At 45.4% G+C, this 18896-nt stretch overlaps 1 protein-coding gene across 1 annotated transcript in view; it reads right to left on the bottom strand.

The window, feature by feature from the left end:
* LOC138669912 (serine/arginine-rich splicing factor 6-like) overlaps nt 1-18896 on the bottom strand; it is a 47314-nt gene that overhangs the window by 18527 nt on the left and 9891 nt on the right. The window contains exons 3-4 of the mRNA XM_069756768.1: nt 7849-7961; nt 5455-5663 (exon numbers count right to left, since the gene is read on the bottom strand). Coding sequence (XP_069612869.1) covers nt 5455-5663; nt 7849-7961 — 322 coding nt within the window. The remainder of the gene's footprint in view (nt 1-5454; nt 5664-7848; nt 7962-18896) is intronic.

Below are 18896 nucleotides of genomic sequence, written 5' to 3'. Positions count from 1 at the left end.
CTGCCACTAACCGCAATGACTGGAGTTAATTCTGATCGCTTCTGTTCAACTATTTTAATGCAGCGGTCTATCACTGACAACAGCATTTAAATGTCCATTTGGCCTCCCGTCAGCCCTCCGTGACTAGATTAAGGCAAAACTGATGGGTTATCATGGCCTACATGAATGTCCCCCATGGCTTCCATTGTAGTCCTCCTGTGGAGCACAGTCTAAAGGTACCTTCACACTGAACGATATCGCTAGCGATCCGTGACGTTGCAGCGTCCTGGCTTGCGATATCATTCAGTTTGACACGCAGCAGCGATCAGGATCCTGCTGTGATGTCGTTGGTCGCTGCAGAAAGTCCAGAGCTTTATTTCGTCGCTGGACTCCCTGCAGACATCGCTGAATCGGCGTGTGTGACGCCGATTCAGCGATGTCTTCACTGGTATCCAGGGTAAACATCGGGTTACTAAGCGCAGGGCCGCACTGACGTCACCGCTCTGCTTTCCGGCCGCTGTGCTCACAGTCAGTGCAGGAAAGCACAGCGCCGGAGGACAGACAGCGGAAGGTAAGTATGTAGTGTTTGTTTTTTTTACTTTTACGATGGTAACCAGGGTAAACATCGGGTTACCAAGCGCGGCCCTGCTCTTAGTAACCCAATGTTTACCCTGGTTACCAGGGGACCGGCATCATTGGTCGCTGGAGAGCTGTCTGTGTGACAGCTCTCCAGCGACCAAACAGCGACGCTGCAGCGATCGACATCGTTGTCGGTATCGCTGCAGCGTCGCTTAGTGTGACGGTACCTTAAGCCTAGGTTTCCTAGCAGAACATAATTTCTACTATATTCCGCAATACATAATGTGAATGTAATGATCACAGGTTCAAGTCCCCCTAAGGGCACTAAACAAAAAGTAAAGTAAGTGTGTGTGTGTGTGTGTGTGTGTGTGTGTGTGTGTATGTATGTATGTATGTATATATGTATATATATATATATATATATATATATATATATATATATATATATATATATATATATATATGTATATATGTATATATATATATATATATATATATATATATATATATATATATATATATATATATATATATATATATATATATATATATCTTATTTCCGGAAGAAGAATTAATCGAAACGCGTGTTGGGGTTTAGCAAAGGTCTTGTGAGGTCCCACGAAGGGGTAATTCACTGGGGAACACAATTTTTCTTACCTAATGTTTGGATGCTGAATCCAGAAATGATCTTAGTTTTTCTCTATCACGTTAAATTTTTGAACTATAGGATTTTTGTCTTCTCAAAAATATGTAAACTACTGTACCTAAAAAGTGTGTTTTTTTTTAAATAGTACAAATATGAACAAAAAATGAAATATATAAGAAATAGGCATGACCAATATCTTTTTTAACACTCATGTTTTTTACAAAGGAAAAAAATCATGAAAGATATATAAATTACAACTAAGCGCCAAATGTAAAGAGAAAAGCTATCACAAATCCTATTTATTCCTACTATGATAAATTTTTTGTGTAAAGATATTGATAATTATGACGTATTGGGAGCTGCACACACCTCTCACCACACTGTCTCAGTTGTGACTACTCTTACAAGTTGCCACGTAGCTCTATATGAGTCGAATTGTAATCAGATAACAAGTCTTATTACAGATATCAGTGCAATTGTGCTTCTCTGGCAGGTAGGTTGTGGAGGAAAAACTTGACGTGCTAGAAAAAAAACTGACTACATTTTTGGAATCAGCATGCCAATTTTAGTATAAATCAGCTCAAAAACCTAACTCAACAGAAATTTTTTTTCAAATTGTTCCCCAGTGTTATGCTTTGATAATCATGTGGTTAACCTAACATTATGTTCATACAGTCAGTGATAACTATATGCATTGAGCAGTATATTGGGGTTTTGTCATAGACCACCGTGTCCTGAGGTACTATCCGTAATTTATTGGTGGTATAATTAAAAAACCTCGTTAATAAGCATGGTTGCCTATTTTTACATGATATATATTATTTATTACATATGGAACCGTATCTTACCTGTATTAGATAGGAGGCATTACTACAATAATTTGTGTGTATTGAATTAAGTTTTAATAAGATTTTTTGGTACAAATAAAATACATTTAAAAAAAAATATATATACATTCTGTAGCCTGTCCAATGTGTGGAGGGTTGTTGTGGTAGACATATGTACCATATATACTCGAGTATAAGCCAAGATTTTCAGCCCATTTTTTTTAGGCTGAAAGTGCCCATCTCGGCTTATACTCGAGTTGTTGTCCCAGGGGGTCGGCGGGGGAGGGGGAGCGGCGGCTGTGACATACTCACCTGCTCCTGGCGTGGTCCCTGCATCTCCGATGGTCTTCGGGTGCTGACAGCATCTTCAAGCGTTGAGCGGTCACATGGTACCACTCATTACAGTAATGAATATGGACGCGACTCCAATCCCATAGGGTGGAGCCGCATATTCATTACTTTAATGAGTGGTACCGGTGAAAGCTCAATGCTGGAAGAAGCTGTCAGCACCCAGAGAAGACCATCAGGGAAGCTGCCAAGGACCGCGCCGGGAGCAGGCGAGTATAATGAGGAGGGTGAGCAGCATTGCGCGATATTCACCTATCCTCGCTCCACCGCTGGGCTCCGTCTTCTGCTGTGACGCTCAGGTCAGAGGGTGCGATGACGTGTTAGTGCGCGTCCTTTGCCTGAACGTCAGTGCAGAGGATGCAGAAGACACAGTGGCGCCCGGCGGTGAAACAAGGACAGGTGAATATTAAGTGCTGGGGGCCTGAGCGACGAGAGGCATCTAATTTTTTTTTTTTGAATCGCAGCATATGGGGCAAATATCTCTATGGAGCATCTCATGGGGCCATAATCAACATTTATGCAGCATTATATGGGGCAAATGTCTCTATGGAGCATCTCATGGGGCCATAATCAACATTTGTGCAGCATTATATGGGGCAAATGTCTCTATGGAGTATCTTATGGGGCCCTTATTAACCTTTCTGCAGAACTGTATTGGGCAAATGTGTCTATGGAGCATCTTATGGGGCCATTATTAACCTTTGTGCAGCATTATATGGGGCATATTTTAATATGGAGCATCTTATGGGGCCCATCATAAACTTTATGGAGCATTATATGGGGCGTATTTTGTATGGAGCATCTTAGGGGGCCCATCATGAACTTTATGGAGCGAGACCACTACGTCATCTGGGGTCATTCCCGCAATGCATTCTTGGGACCGGAGCGTCGCGAGGAAAGGCTGCCGCGGACGCCGGAAGGTGAGAATATAATGATTTTTTTTTAATTATTATTTTTAACATAATATGTTTTAACTATTGATGCTGCATAGGCTGCATCAATAGTAAAAAGTTGGTCACACTTACAGGGTTAATAAATTTTACAATTCTGACCACTATCCCGTTATGAGATTATAACGCGTCAACGGATCCTGGTGATTCTATTTTCTCATCACATATTATACTTCATGATAGTGGTAACATTTCTTTGATATTACCTGCGTTTATTTGTGAAAAAAAACGGAAATTTGGCAAAAATTTAGCAAATTTCCAACTTTTAATTTTCATGCCCTTAAATCACAGAGATATGTCACACAAATACATAATAAGTAACATTTCCCACATGTCTACTTTACATCAGCACAATTTTGGAACCAATTTTTTTTTGTTAGGGAGTTATAAGAGTTTAAAAGTTGACCAGCGATTTCTCATTTCTACAACACCATTTTTTTTTTTTTTTTTTTTAGGTAAGTCACTTTGAGGGGTCTATATGAAAGAAAATACCCAAAAGTGACACGACTCTAAAAACTACACCCCTCAAGTTACTCAAAACCACATTCAAGACGTTTATTAGCCCTTCAGGTGTTTCACAGGAATTTTTGGAATGTAAAAAACCACCCCCAAAAAACGAACATTTAACTTTTTTTCACAAACAATTTAGTTCAGATCCAATTTGCTTTATTTTACCAAGGGTAACAGGAGAAATTGGGACAAATTGTACAACAAATTTTGGGGTTCGAGTATGCAGATACCCCATATGTGGGGGTAAACCACTGTTTGGGCGCATGGCAGAGCTCGGAAGAGAAGGAGCGCCATTTGACATTTCAATGCAAAATTGGCTGGAATTGAGATGGGACGCCATGTCGCGTTTGGAGAGCCCCTGATGTGCCTAAACAGTGGAAACCCCCCCACAAGTGACAACATTTTGGAAACTAGACCCCCTAAGGAACTTTTCTAGATGTGTGGTGAGCATTTTGAACCCCCAAGTGCTTCACAGAAGTTTATAATGTAGAGCCGTAAAAATAAAGAATCTTTCACAAAAATGATCTTTTCGCCACCAAACAAAAAAAAAAATTGGACCCCAAAAGTTGTTGGGCAATTTGTCCTGAGAACGCCGATACCCCATATGTGGGGGGAACCACCGTTTGGGCACACGTCGGGGCTTCGAAGGGAAGTAGTGACATTTTGGAATGCCAACTTTGATGGAATGGTCTGTGGGCGTCATGTTGCGTTTGCAGAGCCACTGATGTGCCTAAACAGTAGAAACCCACCACAAGTGACATTTTGGAAACTAGACCCCCCAAGGAACTTATCTAGATGTTTTGTGAGAACTTTGAACCGCGAAGTGTTTCACTAAAGTTTATAATGCAGAGCCATGAAAAAAAAAAAAAAAATCATTTGTTTACCCACAAAAATTATTTTTTAGCCCCCAAATTTTTATTTTCCCAAGGGTAAGAAGAGAAATTGGACAGCAAAAGTTGTTGTCCAATTTGTCTGGAGTACGCTGATACCCCATATGTGGGGGTAAACCATTGTTTGGGTGCACAGAGATCAGAAGGGAAGGAGCGCCGTTTTACTTTTTCAACGCAGAATTGGCTTTGAGATCGGACACCATGTCGCGATTGGAGAGTCCCTGATGTGCCTAAACACATCAGTGACAGGCAGTGTAGGAGGCTTGCCGGCGCCTGCTCTAAGCAGGCACTGACAAGCCACCTCCCTGCAGGACCCGGAAGGACCCTACGGCCATCTTGGATCCGGGGGCCTGCAGGGAGGAGACAGGAGGAGACCCTTGGAACAACGCGATCACATCGCATTGTTCTGAGGGTCTCAGGAAAGCACGCAGGGAGCCCCCTCCCTGCGCGATGCTTCCCTATGCCACCAGAAGGCTGCGATCTTGTTTGATCGCAGTGTTTCGGGGGTTAAAGTGCCGGGAGCGGTCCGTGACCGCTCCTGGCACATAGTGCTGGATGTCAGCTATGATAATCAGCCGACACCCGGCCACGCTCCCCCCCCATGAGCGCGGCTGATCGCATATGACGTACTATCCCGTCACATACGGGCCCAGGTCACCTCAACGGGATATTACGTCTGATATCAGAAATGGGTTAAAATCATTACAATCATTCAGTACATTTACCTTGATCGGCTGCGTGAAGAAGAGCGTCTGGCCCAGGATCCAGCCCTATCCTCCACAAGATGAATCTTTTTACCATTAATCTCTTTGCCATCCAATCTTTCGAGTGCTCTCTTCATGTCGGAGTATGTACGGAATTCTATGAATCCTTCATTAGGTCGTTGGTGGTGAGCATCAGAAAACGTGACCTCCCCCACTTGCCCCATAAAATCCTTGTTAAAGATTAATTATAAAAAAAACAAACAAACAAAAAAATAAAAAACACATCACTCAACTATATAAATTATATACAACATATTTGTACGGCTAATCAATAGTGATGAGCGAGTGTACTCGTTGCTCGGGTTTTCCTGAGCATGCTCACCTGACTGCTCGGAGATTTAGTTTTTATCGTGGCAGCTGATTGATTTACAGCTACTAGCCAGGCTGAGTACATGTGGGGGTTGCCTGGTTGCTAGGGAATCCCCACATGTAATCAAGCAGGCTAAGAGCTGTAAATCATTCAGCTGCCGCGATGAAAAGTAAATCTCCGAGCAGTCATATACATGGAGGTCACCCGAGCGTGCTCGGGAAAACACGAGCAACGAGTACACTCACTCATCACTACTAATCAACATTTATAAAACAAACGTGTGAGGTAAGGTTTCACAGGATATTTAAGAAGTTGCTCATAACCACCAATCTTCACCTATTTAATCTAGGCATCACACTACATTCTGAATCCACAGTTCTTCCATTTACCTGTCAGCAGCAATGTCATCACATAGATCTCATGTGACCACTGCAGCCAATCACTGGTCTGAGCTGTATACAGCACCAGACTGTTGAGACCAGTCACTGAATACTGCTGCCGGCAGGTAAACAGATAACCGGTGAGGAGGAGAGGGGAAGCAGTGTTGTAACGGCGAGTATAAATAGTATACATTTTTGTTATATTTTTACTGGTCAATTTGTAAGGAAATCTGCACTAACAAGAGAAAATAGTTGATCTGTTTTGAAAGAATCTAAACATATCCTTCCCAATTAGGATTCTAACGACCTGCCAAATAGTGGAAAATATTGATTAGGGTCAATTAGGGTATTTTAAGGGTAAGATCATCAATCATCTACACTCACTATGTAATCACCTATGGGTCTCCCAAGAGGAATTCCGCGGCCTGACATGGCACACTTTTACAGCAGACAGATTGTCACTTGTCTGGGACTCCATCTCGTTAGTGGGGCTATACGATATGTTGCCTGCTACCTTTGAAGACTTGCCCTGGTTTACGCATTGCGAGCCTCTCATGTTTTAGATAAGAGGAGGATTACTTGGTACAAGAGCCTTAATCGCTTTTAAGGTTTATAGAGATGAATACTTTTAATCAGTTAAAAGGTAATTTTTGCTTATTCTGTCATTTTGAGGTCTGTAAAGTGCTGTAGAATTAGTGGCGCTATAACAAATTCTACAATTTTTTATCTTTTAATTCGCAAATACATTAAAATACTTTAAGGTTAAAGCTATGAATATTTTCAGTGTACTCTTTACTAACAGAAGACTCTGGGCTTCCAGTTCTAAAGCCACAGCAACAAAAAGGTAAATAAGTGACTATTCTAGTTAGGCTGGTTTAACGGCCTTAAGGGCTGAGCCAATTACGGTACTAACACCACAAAGCTAGTCTACACACATCCCTGTGCAAATTGAAAAACTACATAGTTAGAGCTCATTCAGACATTCATGAAAAATGGTCCAATATCGAGCTGCAATGTATGGACTGGTTGCTGGTCTTCTGACCCGAGTGTGACAGCTTCCTAGAAAGTCCAGTTTGTGCATTAGCAGTCCATGCTGGGACAAATTGGCACAGACGTCGGAGTGAGCCTTTAGCTAGGTGTAGAAATTTTATATACATGGCAGCTATGGATAGACAGTGCATATACATGATGACATCGCAATCGGTAGGCAGTGCATATACAAGACCTCATAGCTAGGGGTAGACAGTGGATATTCGTGACCACATAGGTAGGGGGTAGACAATTTATATACATGATGACATAGCTATTGGTACCATATTTATAGACATGGCCTCATAGCTAGGGGTACACAATTTATATAAATGGCCACACAGCTAGGGGTAGATAGGATGCACTGGGATACTCAAACAAAGCGTCACCACACAGGAAGTAGGGAAAAAAAATGCAATAGCAGTTAGATGGTGTAGTTAGGGAACAGTAAGGCATTTTTAAGGCAAGCATATTACATGTTAGTTTAGATTATGGCACTAAATAGATAGGGATTTAGATTAAAATATATTTGACCTTTGAACCACCCCTTTAACATCAATCCTTTTAATTTAGGGAGAACATTATTTAACGCAGGTATAGATAAAGAAGTGCTCTAACATTCACAAAAACCCATACCTTTAAGTCTTGGCAGGTGCACCGTGTAGATAGATTTTCCACCCTCAGGCGATACATTGTGCGCATTGGAGGTCCAAACTTCTCACTGACATTTTTGCGATAGCTGTAGCCATCTGAAGGCACAGAGAGAAAGACATTGTCAGAAGTTAATGTTAAATATATGCCAAGGCTGTTTGATTCCATTTTTCAAAAAAATCAAATGAGAGTCAACTAACACTCCACTCTGTCACCCAGAAATTCTTCCATAAACCCTTATCTGCCTCACATCTCAAAGTAAGAACTGCTGGTTACTGGTACAGGTTGCACAGCCATGATTACTTACCCACCCAGCGTCCCCCGTCTAAGTAGGTACCCTAATGGCAGCAGTTAAAAATTAGGGGCTTAAAAATATCCAAAATTATAAGTAAATTAGAAACAAAAATTGAAATAAAAGTATTTCAAATTACAGCAGTTGTTAAAAAAATAAAAAAAGCAAAACCCAACTCCTTCACTCGACAGAATGTTACACAGGCACTAGTTCTTTTGCCCACGTGACAAGATTTCGCTTTGGTGGAATGAGCTTTCAATTTTTTTTTTCTGGAGAAGATATAGTACCTTGAAAAAGTATTCATACTCTGAAAATAAACTTTAATGATTTTATTTCTTTTTATATGTGATATATCAACACAATGTAGCAAGTATTTGATGCATAAAGTAAATGATACAAGGTTTTCTAAAAATTTTAAATACCGTATATAAATCTGCAAATTGTGACGTGCATTTGTATTCAGCCTCGAGTCAATACTTTGTAGAGTCACCTTTCACTGCAAGTCTTTTGGGGTTGGTCTCTATCAGGATTTAGACTGACTGGGCCATTCACAAACATGAATATGCGCTTTAATCCAAACTATTCAACAGTAGCTCTGGCTGTATGTTTAGGGTCCTTGTCCTGTTGGAAGGCGAAATAATCACCTTTCAAGATACATCATTTTAACTTAGTTAACCAGATGCCTATTTTCAGTAAGCAAGGAGGAATAGACTTCTCTATTTGTTGAGTTTGGAATTCATGTGTTTGTTCTTTGGCTGGTCAAGAAAACACAGACTTTTGTTCGTATAAGCCTATAATATTGACTTTTAAGTTGACATTTGTTGTTGTGCTGTTATCCTGGATGATAGAGAAGCCGGGTAATTGAACAATGATGTCTGCTGATATGTTGATTACACAATGTCCAAGCCAGCTAGCTTGCTGACTTGCAAAACAGAGGCGTAAAAACTATGTAAATTGATTAAATAGTCAAACAATGCGAGTTAATCTCATTACATCTTCCTCTTGACCCCTGGATACTAGCTTGAAGTACAACAGTTGTGAGTTATAAGTGGGATATGCCTCTAACAATATACATCCAGACCGCCAAGAGATCCAAAGAACCAGAGACTCTTCATAAAACCACTGCGAGAAACTCTACAGGATAGCTAACAGATCAAAGCTCCATCACGAGGGACACAGATTTGACATTCTTCAGTATGTTATCTTAGATGGAATGTCTGCTTCCTAAGCTTATCGTTACCTCCACAGGTGGGGGTAGTCGGTCCTAGAAGCTCTGAAATCACAGCTGCTCTTATCCCGGCGAGTCAGCGGAAGGGTGAGACTATTTTTTCAACATCTTGGGTATTTTGCTGGGACTATGTTATTTGCCAGTTTTGTGGTTCAATAAAAGTATTGCCATACTGTTTTACCCTCACCCTGTGTTGTCCGAGTACTATTACACCCACGGGGAAAGGAGAGCGAGCGTTCGGTGGGACAGTTGTGGTCCATGAAGTTTCGAGAAACCACTGACCCCCTCATCTCCACAACGCAAAATTCTCAAGTCTTTTGAAGCCTCTCATAGGTTTTCATCCAGTGTTTTATTTTAAGTTTCATTCATTTTCCCATTAACTCTGACCAGCTTCCCTGTCCCTGCATACCCATAGCATGATGTCTCTACCACCATAATTGACAGTGGGGATTATGTTTACAGGGTGATGTGCAGACTTCGTTTTCTGCCACACAGGTTTGGATTTAGCCCAAAAGGTCTACTTTGGGCATATGAAAAAAATCACTTGAGCTTCATCCACCTCATTTTAAAGAAACAAGCTCACTTTTGTCCAAAAACATATAAAAAGTTACAGGTTTGCTCACCTGACTGCAAACGCACCAATTTCTCCAAAATAATCAAATCCACATTCATTGGCTTTGGCAGGCTCCAGAAGTGCACTGAACTTTACTTTTTCCCCCTTAACTACCTCCTGGGACACTTGCAGGTTTCCAGTTGAATCCACAAACAGATCAGATGCCCCACGGATGTACATAGTGGGATATGGTTTTTCCTTTTTTGCACACCAACTCACTTACATGAGCGAGTCTCATCAACTATATGCAGAAAGGTAGTGCACACGCTGCAAGCTCTTTTCTCACGAATGCTGGAACTGAAAAAACCCCAAAATCGTTCATCTGAATATCCCTATTAAATAATATGGGTTAGTATGCTGCCATATTAAAAATCAAAAAGCCACACGTCCGATTTACGATTTATAGGCTTGTCTGCATGAGCCCTTTGAGGCCTCCCAGATGGATTTTTATTTTTAATCCGGTTGGCAGTAGCACTCTTAGAAGCCGTTAGCCTTTGCTAAATCCCCAATATTGAGGAAAAGCAGCAAAGGAATTCCAGGAAGGTGGCACAAAAGGGGATATCATCATAAATAAGAGTGGCAAAGCAATGTTACTCCAATCAGGGGTATTTTAACAATAAGTTGTCCGTATTATGGTCACGTATGAATGGACAGACAATACAAAATGCTTTTTTAAAAAAAAATAAAATAAAGGTCTTTCACATCGTCTTGCAACTGAACTTTAGAATATTTATTTGGTTAGCGTTACATCTCTTGAACAGATCCCCAGCCAATCAATGAATAGCAGAAAAACTTTAAAACTCTTAAAAGAAACCTAATAAATATACAAACGACAAAGTTTGTATCCAGATTGATTACACGATGTAATAGAACAAACTTCGTATACATACGGTACACTTCAACTGTGAGAAATAGAATCTTAAAAAAAAAAAAATTCCAAAAAACCCACAATTTTTACATAATTAATTTACATTTTAGTGCATGAAATAAGTATTTGATACAATAGAAAAACATAACTTAATATTTGGTACAGAAACCATTGCTTGTAATTAAAGAGGTTAGACATTTCCTTTTACTTTGGTAACCAGGGTAAACATCGGGTTACTAAGGGTGGCCCTGCGCTTAGTAACCCGATGTTTACCCTGGTTACCAGTGAAGACATCGCTGAATCGGCGTCACACACGCCGATTCAGCGATGTCTGCAGGGAGTCCAGCGACTAAAGTGCTGGACTTTCTGCACCGACCAACGATGGCACAGCAGGGGCCTGATCGCTGCTGCGTGTCAAACTGAACGATATCGCTAGCCAGGACGCTGCAACGTCACGGATCGCTAGCGATATCGTTCAGTGTGACGGTACCTTAACAGTGAGAGTGGAGTTGATAACAAAAAGTTCTATTTTGGTCACATCTAACTACATAACCTTCTCTGGATCATCCAGATGGTCATTGTCGTACAGGCCTGGACATGTGCTGGCATAAGGGGGACCTTGCGTGTCCTGCAGGATTTTAATCCATGATGGCATAAGGGGTTACTAACAGTAATATTTGAGACTGTGGCCCCAGCTCACTTCAGGTCATTGACCAGATCTTCCCATGTAGTTCTGGGCCGATTCCTGTCCTCTCTCAGAATCATCCTTACCCCACGAGAAGAGATCTTGCATGGAGCCCCAGACTTAGGAAATTTGACAGTCATCTTGGGTTTCTCCCATTTTCTAATTGTGCAAACAGTTATTGCTTTCTCACCATCTGCTTGCCTATTGTCCTGTAGCCCATCTCAGCCTTGTGCAGATCTACAATTTTGTTTCTAGTGTCCTTAGACAGCTTCTTGGGTCTTGGCCATAGCGGAGAGGTTTGAATGATTGTGTGGACAGGTGTCTTTTATACAGGTAATGAGTTCAAACAGCTGCAATACAGGTAATGAGTGCAGAGTAGGAGGGCTTCTTAACCCTTTCCCGACCTGTGATGCCACGTTGGCGTCATAAAAGTCGGTGCCAATCCGACCTGTGACGCCTATGTGGCGGCATGGCAGGATCGCGTTCCTGCAGATCGGGTGATAGGGTTAACTGTAATTTCACCCGACCTGCAGGGACAGGGGAGTGGTTTTGCCCCCCCCCCGGCTACGATCGCTCTGATTGGCTGTTGAAAGTGACGTTTCACTTTCAATCAGAGCAATCATAATATTGCACCAATGAAAATTGGTGAAATATTACAATCCAGCCATGGCCGATGCTGCAATATCATCGGCCATGGCTGCAGACCACGATCTGCCACGGATCTCCTCCCCTCATCCTCAGTCCTGTCCTCTGCTCCCCTCCGTCCTCTTGTCTGCTTCCACGTGCTCCGATCCCCCCCCCAAAAAAAAAATACTTACCGATCTTCAATGTGCATCTGTCTTCTGCATGGGCGCCGCCATCTTCCAAAATGGCGGGCGCATGCGCAGTGCGCCCACCGAATCGGCCGGCCGGCAGATTCATTCATTCATTTTGATCACTGTGATAGATCATATCACAGTGATCAAAATAAGAAAATCGTAAATACCCCCCATCCTTTATCACCCTCCATAGGTTGGGAAAATAATAAAATAAAGAAAATATATTTATTTTTCCACTAGGGTTTGGGTTAGAACTAGGGTTAGGACTAGGGTTAGGGTTAGAACTAGGGTTAGCATGTCAATTCTTTGTGTGGATTCTGCAGCGTTTTACACCTGTTCCTGTATAGGAATCCACTGGTGAAATCCGCACAAAATACACTGGAAATCAGCGGTAAATCCACAGGTAAAATGCAGTGCATTTTACCTGCGGATTTTTAAAAAACGGCCACGTGGGCACATAGCCTTAGGGTTGGAACTAGGGTTAAGATTAGGGTTGTGTTGGGGTTATGGTTGGGATTAGGGTTGTTTTGGAGTTAGGGTTAGGGGTGTGTTGGGGTTAGGTTTGTGGTTAGGGTTATGGTTGGGATTAGGGTTGTGTTGGAGTTAGGGTTGTGGTTAGGGGTGTTTTGGGGTTATGGTTGTGATTAGGGTCATGGTTAGAGTTGGGATTAGGGTTAGGGATGTGTTGGGGTAAGTGTTGGAGTTAGAATTGAGGGGTTTCCACTGTTTAGGCACATCAGGGGGTCTCCAAACGCGAGATGGTGCCACTATTGATTCCAGCCAATCTTGCGTTCAAAAAGTCAACTGGTGCTCCCTCCCTTCCGAACCCCGACGTGTGCCCATACAGTGGTTTACCCCCACATATGGGGTACCAGCATACTCAGGACAAACTGGACAACAATTTTTGGGGTCCAATTTCTCCTGGCACCCTTGCAAAAATAAAAAATTGCGGCCTAAAAAAAAAAAAAAAAAATCATTTTTGAGGAAAGAAAAATAATTTTTTATTTTCACGGCTCTGCGTTAAAAAATTTCTGTGAAGCACTTGGGGGTTCAAAGTGTTCACCACACATCTAGATAAGTTCCTTGGGGAATCTGGTTTCCAAATAGGGATTTTTGTGTACTCACCGTAAAATCCTTTTCTCCGAGCCACTCATTGGGGGACACAGGACCATGGGTGTTATGCTGCTGTCACTAGGAGGCTGACACTAAGTTGAGACAAAAAAACGTTAGCTCCTCCCCTGCAGCATACACCCTCATGCTGGCTTCCAGAGGCCCAGTTCAGTGCAAAAGCAGTAGGAGATTAATAATAATATATCACATAACAGAGTATAACATGTCAAAGAAAGTAAAAAAAAAAAAAAAATAAAGGTAACGAGCCGAACAGGCTAACAGGGTGGGTGCTGTGTCCCCCAATGAGTGGCTCAGAGAAAAGGATTTTACTGTGAGTACACAAAAATCCCTATTTCTCCTTCGCCACATTGGGGGACACAGGACCATGGGACGTCCCAAAGCAGTCCCTGGGTGGGAAACAATGCAACCAAATAACTCCGTGTACCATATGACTATAAATGCGCGACGGCCGCTTGCAGAATACGTCTACCAAGGGCCGCATCCGCAGAAGAACAAATGTGGACATTGTAGTGTTTTGTGAACGTATGCAGGCTGGACCACGTTGCGGCCTTGCAAACCTGCTCCGCCGTTGCCTGGTGCCGGATGGCCCAGGAAGCACCCATCGACCGAGTGGAGTGTGCTCTAATCCCCGCCAGGATAGGGCTGCCCCTGATCCGATAGGATTCTTGGATAGCAGACCGAATCCATCTGGCTATTGTGGCCTTAGACGCAGCCAAACCCTTTCTGTGACCCTCCGGGAGAACAAAGAGGGAGTCCGATTTGTGGAAATGAGCAGTTCTGGAAATGTACCTCCTAAGGGCCCGTGCCACATCCAGGGTATGAAGGGCCTTTTCGACCCTGTGTTTTGGCTGTGGGCAGAAGGAGGGAATAATAATGTCCTCATTAAGGTGAAAAGATGAGACCACCTTAGGGAGAAAGGCCGGAGATGGGCGTAGGACTACCTTGTCCTGGAGGAAGGCAAGGAAAGGCGCCCGGCAGGATAAAGCGGCCAATTCTGAGACCCATCTGATAGAGGTTACTGCCACAAGGAAGGCAACCTTCCAGGAGAGGACGGTTAGCGGGACGTCCTGCAGAGGTTCAAACGGATGTTCCTGAAGAACGCTCAGAACCAAATTGAGATCCCAGGTCTCTAACGGCATTCTATAAGAGGGTACCACGTGGGAGACGCCTTGAATGAAGGTCCTGACTTGCAAGTTGGCAGCGATCTTACGTTGGAACAACACAGATAACGCTGACATCTGACCCTTGAGGGAACTCAGCGCCAGGCCGGAATCCAAGCCGGACTGTAGGAAATCCAAAATGGAAGGGATTGAGAAAACAAGCGGAGGGCGACCTCGGAGCCCGCACCACGAGAAAAAGGTTTTCCAGGTGCGGTGATAGATGCAAGCGGAAGACGCTTTGCGAGCGCTTATCATGGTGGGAATGACCTGCTGAGAGAAACCAGCTTGAGTTAGAATCCAGGTTTCAACAGCCACGCCGTTAAATGTAGGGCCCCTGAGCTCTGGTGGTAGATCGGCCCTTGGCGAAGCAGATCTGGGCGGTCTGGTAACCGCCAGGGGACGTCGGATACGAGCTCTGCGTACCATGCACGATGTGGCCAATCCGGGGCGACAAGGATGACCGGAACCCCCTCTGTCTTGATTTTTCGGATCACCTTCGGCAGTAAGAAAAGCGGAGGAAACACATACGGGAGTTGGAACTGATGCCACGGGGATATCAGTGTGTCCACTCCGATGGCCTGGGGATCCCGAGAACGTGCTATGAAGTTGTGAACTTTGGCGTTCAGTCTGGACGCCATCAGATCCACATCCGGGGTTCCCCAGCGAAGGCAGATTTGCCGGAAAACATCTGGATGAAGTTCCCACTCCCGAGGCAAGACCCTGACGGCTGAGAAAGTCCGCCGCCCAGTTCTCGACGCCCGGAATGTGCACCACAGAAATGGTGGAGTGGTTGGCCTTGGCCCAACGAGGAATGTGGGAGACTTCCTGCATCGCCGCCCTGCTGCGGGTAACCCCCTAATGGTTTATATATGCCACCGCTGTGACGTTGTCCGATTGAACTCGAATTGGGTGACCCGCGAGCAGTGGGTGAAAGCGTCTCAGGGCGAGTCTGATCGCTCGAATCTCCAGGATGTTTATAGGGAGCCTCGACTCCCGAATTGTCCAATGCCCCTGGGCAGAGTGGTGTAGAAATACCGCTCCCCAACCGAGGAGACTGGCGTCAGTAGTTACCACCAGCCAGCGGATCGGGAGAAAAGACCTCCCCTGGAGGAGAGATGATCCCAGAGTCCACCATGTGAGGGCTTGCCTGATCCGTGGGGACAGAGGGCATGGCCGATCGAGGGATAAGGGACTCCTGTCCCAGTTGTCCAGCAGAGCCTGTTAGGGGGCGGAGATGGAGTTGAGTGAAGGGGACCGCTTCTATTGCAGCCACCATTTTTCCCAGGATCTTCATGGCAAACCGGATGGGCCGTGGACGAGGATGACAGAGCGTCAGAGCTCCCTGCTGAAGCTCTTGGGCCTTGGACCGAGGAAGCAAGACCAGTCCCTTTGACGTGTCCAGGATCATGCATAGGAAGGAGATCCGTCGGGCAGGAATGGGAGAGGACTTGTCCGAGTTGATTAACCAGCCCAGGCGCGAAAGAGAATCCAAGGTAATGCGGACGCTTGCTTCGCAGGCCTGATAAGATGGACCTTTTATGAGGAGGTCATCTAAGTATGGCAACACGACCACTCCTCGAGAGTGAAGAATGGCCATGACAGCCGCCATGACTTTTGTGAATACCCTGGGTGCAGTGGCAAGACCGAAGGGTAAGGCCGTGAATTGAAAGTGGTCCTCTAGGATGGCGAAACGGAGGAACCTTTGATGTGGCGGGAAGATTGGGATATGAAGGTAAGCATCTTTGATGTCTATTGATGCTAGGAACTCCCCTCTCTCCATCGAGGAGATGGCCGACCGGAGAGATTCAATCCTGAAGTGCCGTACTTTTACGTACTTGTTTAGGAGCGTCAGGTCCAAAATGGGGCGCACCGTCCCGTCCTTTTTTGGCACGACGAAGAGGTTTGAGTAAAAACCTCTGAATCTCTCGTGTTCCGGAACAATGACCCCGCTTTGGCAGAGGGATTCGATGGCGCAGTGAAGGGCGCGAGACTGAGCTCCCGAACTTGGGAGACGAGAGGGAAAAAACCGTGCTGGAGGGGAGGCGGAGAATTCTATTTTGTAGCCAGAAGACACCAGATCCCTGATCCATTCGTTGTGGACGACGGAGAGCCAGACTTGTTGAAAAAGAAGCAGACATCTGCCTACTTTAGAGGTGTTGACTGGAATAGTCCCCGAGTCATTGCAAAGGGAATCTGGCAGGCCTGGACCCTCTGGTTCTGGGTTGCCTAGGCTTTCCTCGCCATGACTGATTCGGCCTGAAAGAAGGTCGAGAGTCTCTGTCTGTGCGAGCGGATCGCTCTGCTCTGTATGAGGCGGCGGAATTGGACCAAAATGGGCTACTGCGAAAAGGCCGAAAGCGAAAATATCGTTGGCGCTGAAAAGGAGCTTTGGGCCTGTGTTGCGGGAGGAACTTGCTCTTCCCTCCGGTAGCATCGGAAATAAGCTGGTCTAATTTTTCTCCAAAAAGACGCCCGCTCTGATAAGGAAGGGAAATCAGAGACTTTTTTGGAGGAGGAATCTGCATGCCACTCTCTGAGCCAAATAGCTCTCCTAATGGAAATGGCGTTCGAAGCCGTAGTTGCTGCACAGTCCGCTGCGTCGAGAGAACACCATTGCCTTGGCAACCTAAGCTGCAGCGAAGAAGGGAGATAGAGAGGAACCTGAGGCTTCGAACACTGAGCGAGCTAGGAAATCTAGCTGGCGTTCTGTGGGATTCTTAATTGAAGCACCATCAGGAATGGATAAGAGAGTTTTGGTAGCTAAGCGCGAAACCGGAGGATCTACTAGTGGAGATTCCGTACAATCTTTAAGAAGATCTGTGGAAAAGGGATACTTCGATTCCAGGGCCTTTTTGCCCATAAAACGCTTATCCGGACGCTCCCTGTGTCGCCTGACTATATCCAGGAAATCTGGGTGAGAGGCGAACGTCTTATGGGAACGCTTGGTTCTCGTAAAGGAGACGGAATGGTCCAGAGCAGAATTAGGGTCATTGTCCACTTTTAGTGCATGATTGACTGCCTCGATGAGGGAGTCAACAGTAGATCTAAACTCCGGAGCATCCGGGTCTAAGGATGCATCAGACTCATATTCAGAGTCGTGATCGCTACGAGCCCCTAGAGAGGGTGAGGGAGAAGTGGAGCTACCAGAGGCTGAATGGCGTGGTGAGTGCTCAGGGGAGGTAGTGCGGATCCGTTTTCTGGATGACCGTGCCTCCTTCTGGTGAGAGCGGCCCCTGCTGGCCGACGATTCCCCTGTTACGGAGAGATCTCTTAACCCATGAAAAAGAGTGCCCCGCTCCCCAGAGGGGTCATGAAGGGATTTAATCGCTTTGGCTAAGGAATCCATGGACTGTGACGTGGCCCACTCAGGGGTGCTAGATACACTGGGGTCGGTGGCGGCGGAGGGCTCCTGGGCAGCTGGAGCATCGCAGGCTGAGCAGAGGGGGAAACTTTGAGGCCGAGGAAGTGGCGCCTGGCAGGTGGTACACGCAGTAAAAAAGATAGCATGCACCTTGGTGATCTTTTTGGCCCTTGACTGGGACATGATTTACCCCAATGTAAGTGATAGTCCTCAGGGTCTATACACTATGGAAGCGAGGGTGACGCTGCAAGGGAGAACCTAACGTGGTCTCCTTACCCGTGGTCCTGTGTCCCGCAAGGAGGTGAGGCGGCGCTGATGAGAAGACAGCCGGCATCCAGAGCGCTGCACGTGGTGGAGCTGCGGTGTGCAGTGAAAAGGAAGATGGCCGCCGGGGGTTGGGAGGGTAATCTCGCAGAGAGCGAGAAGCGCCAGGACCGGGGGGCGGAGCCACAGGATGACGCGAAAGGTGGGCGGGGTCTATCGGGATGCGGCCCGTACTAGGCCGAAGTCGGGGACTAAATTTTTGGCCTCGGCCAGGCGCGCAGCGCCGGCGTCTAAAAGCCCTGTGGAGACCCTGAAAAAGAGTGCCCCGCTCCTGAGAAAGGAGCCCTCCGGAACCGCCAGAACGACCGACCCCCCAGTGTGGCACTTACCCCGAATAGAGGGGGATCACAGAGTAGCTTGCAGCAGGTGAGCTGTGCCCGGGGTGGTTAGGACGGTGCAGGGTTGGGGAAGCCTCTATCCACCATCCCCATGAGAGGGGTGGAGAGGAACCGTCCGCCTCCTTCCATCATCCGCTTTCTCAGTGGTGATGCAGTGGGGGCTGCACGGACGCCACAATGCAGAGTGCCTCTGAACAGCCAAGGGAAAACCTGGT

The sequence above is a fragment of the Ranitomeya imitator genome, chromosome 3, assembly GCF_032444005.1.
Source record: "Ranitomeya imitator isolate aRanImi1 chromosome 3, aRanImi1.pri, whole genome shotgun sequence".
NCBI lineage: Eukaryota > Metazoa > Chordata > Amphibia > Anura > Dendrobatidae > Ranitomeya > Ranitomeya imitator.
The sequence above is the reverse complement of the archived record's forward strand: the minus strand, read 5'-3'. Positions and strand labels throughout refer to the sequence as shown.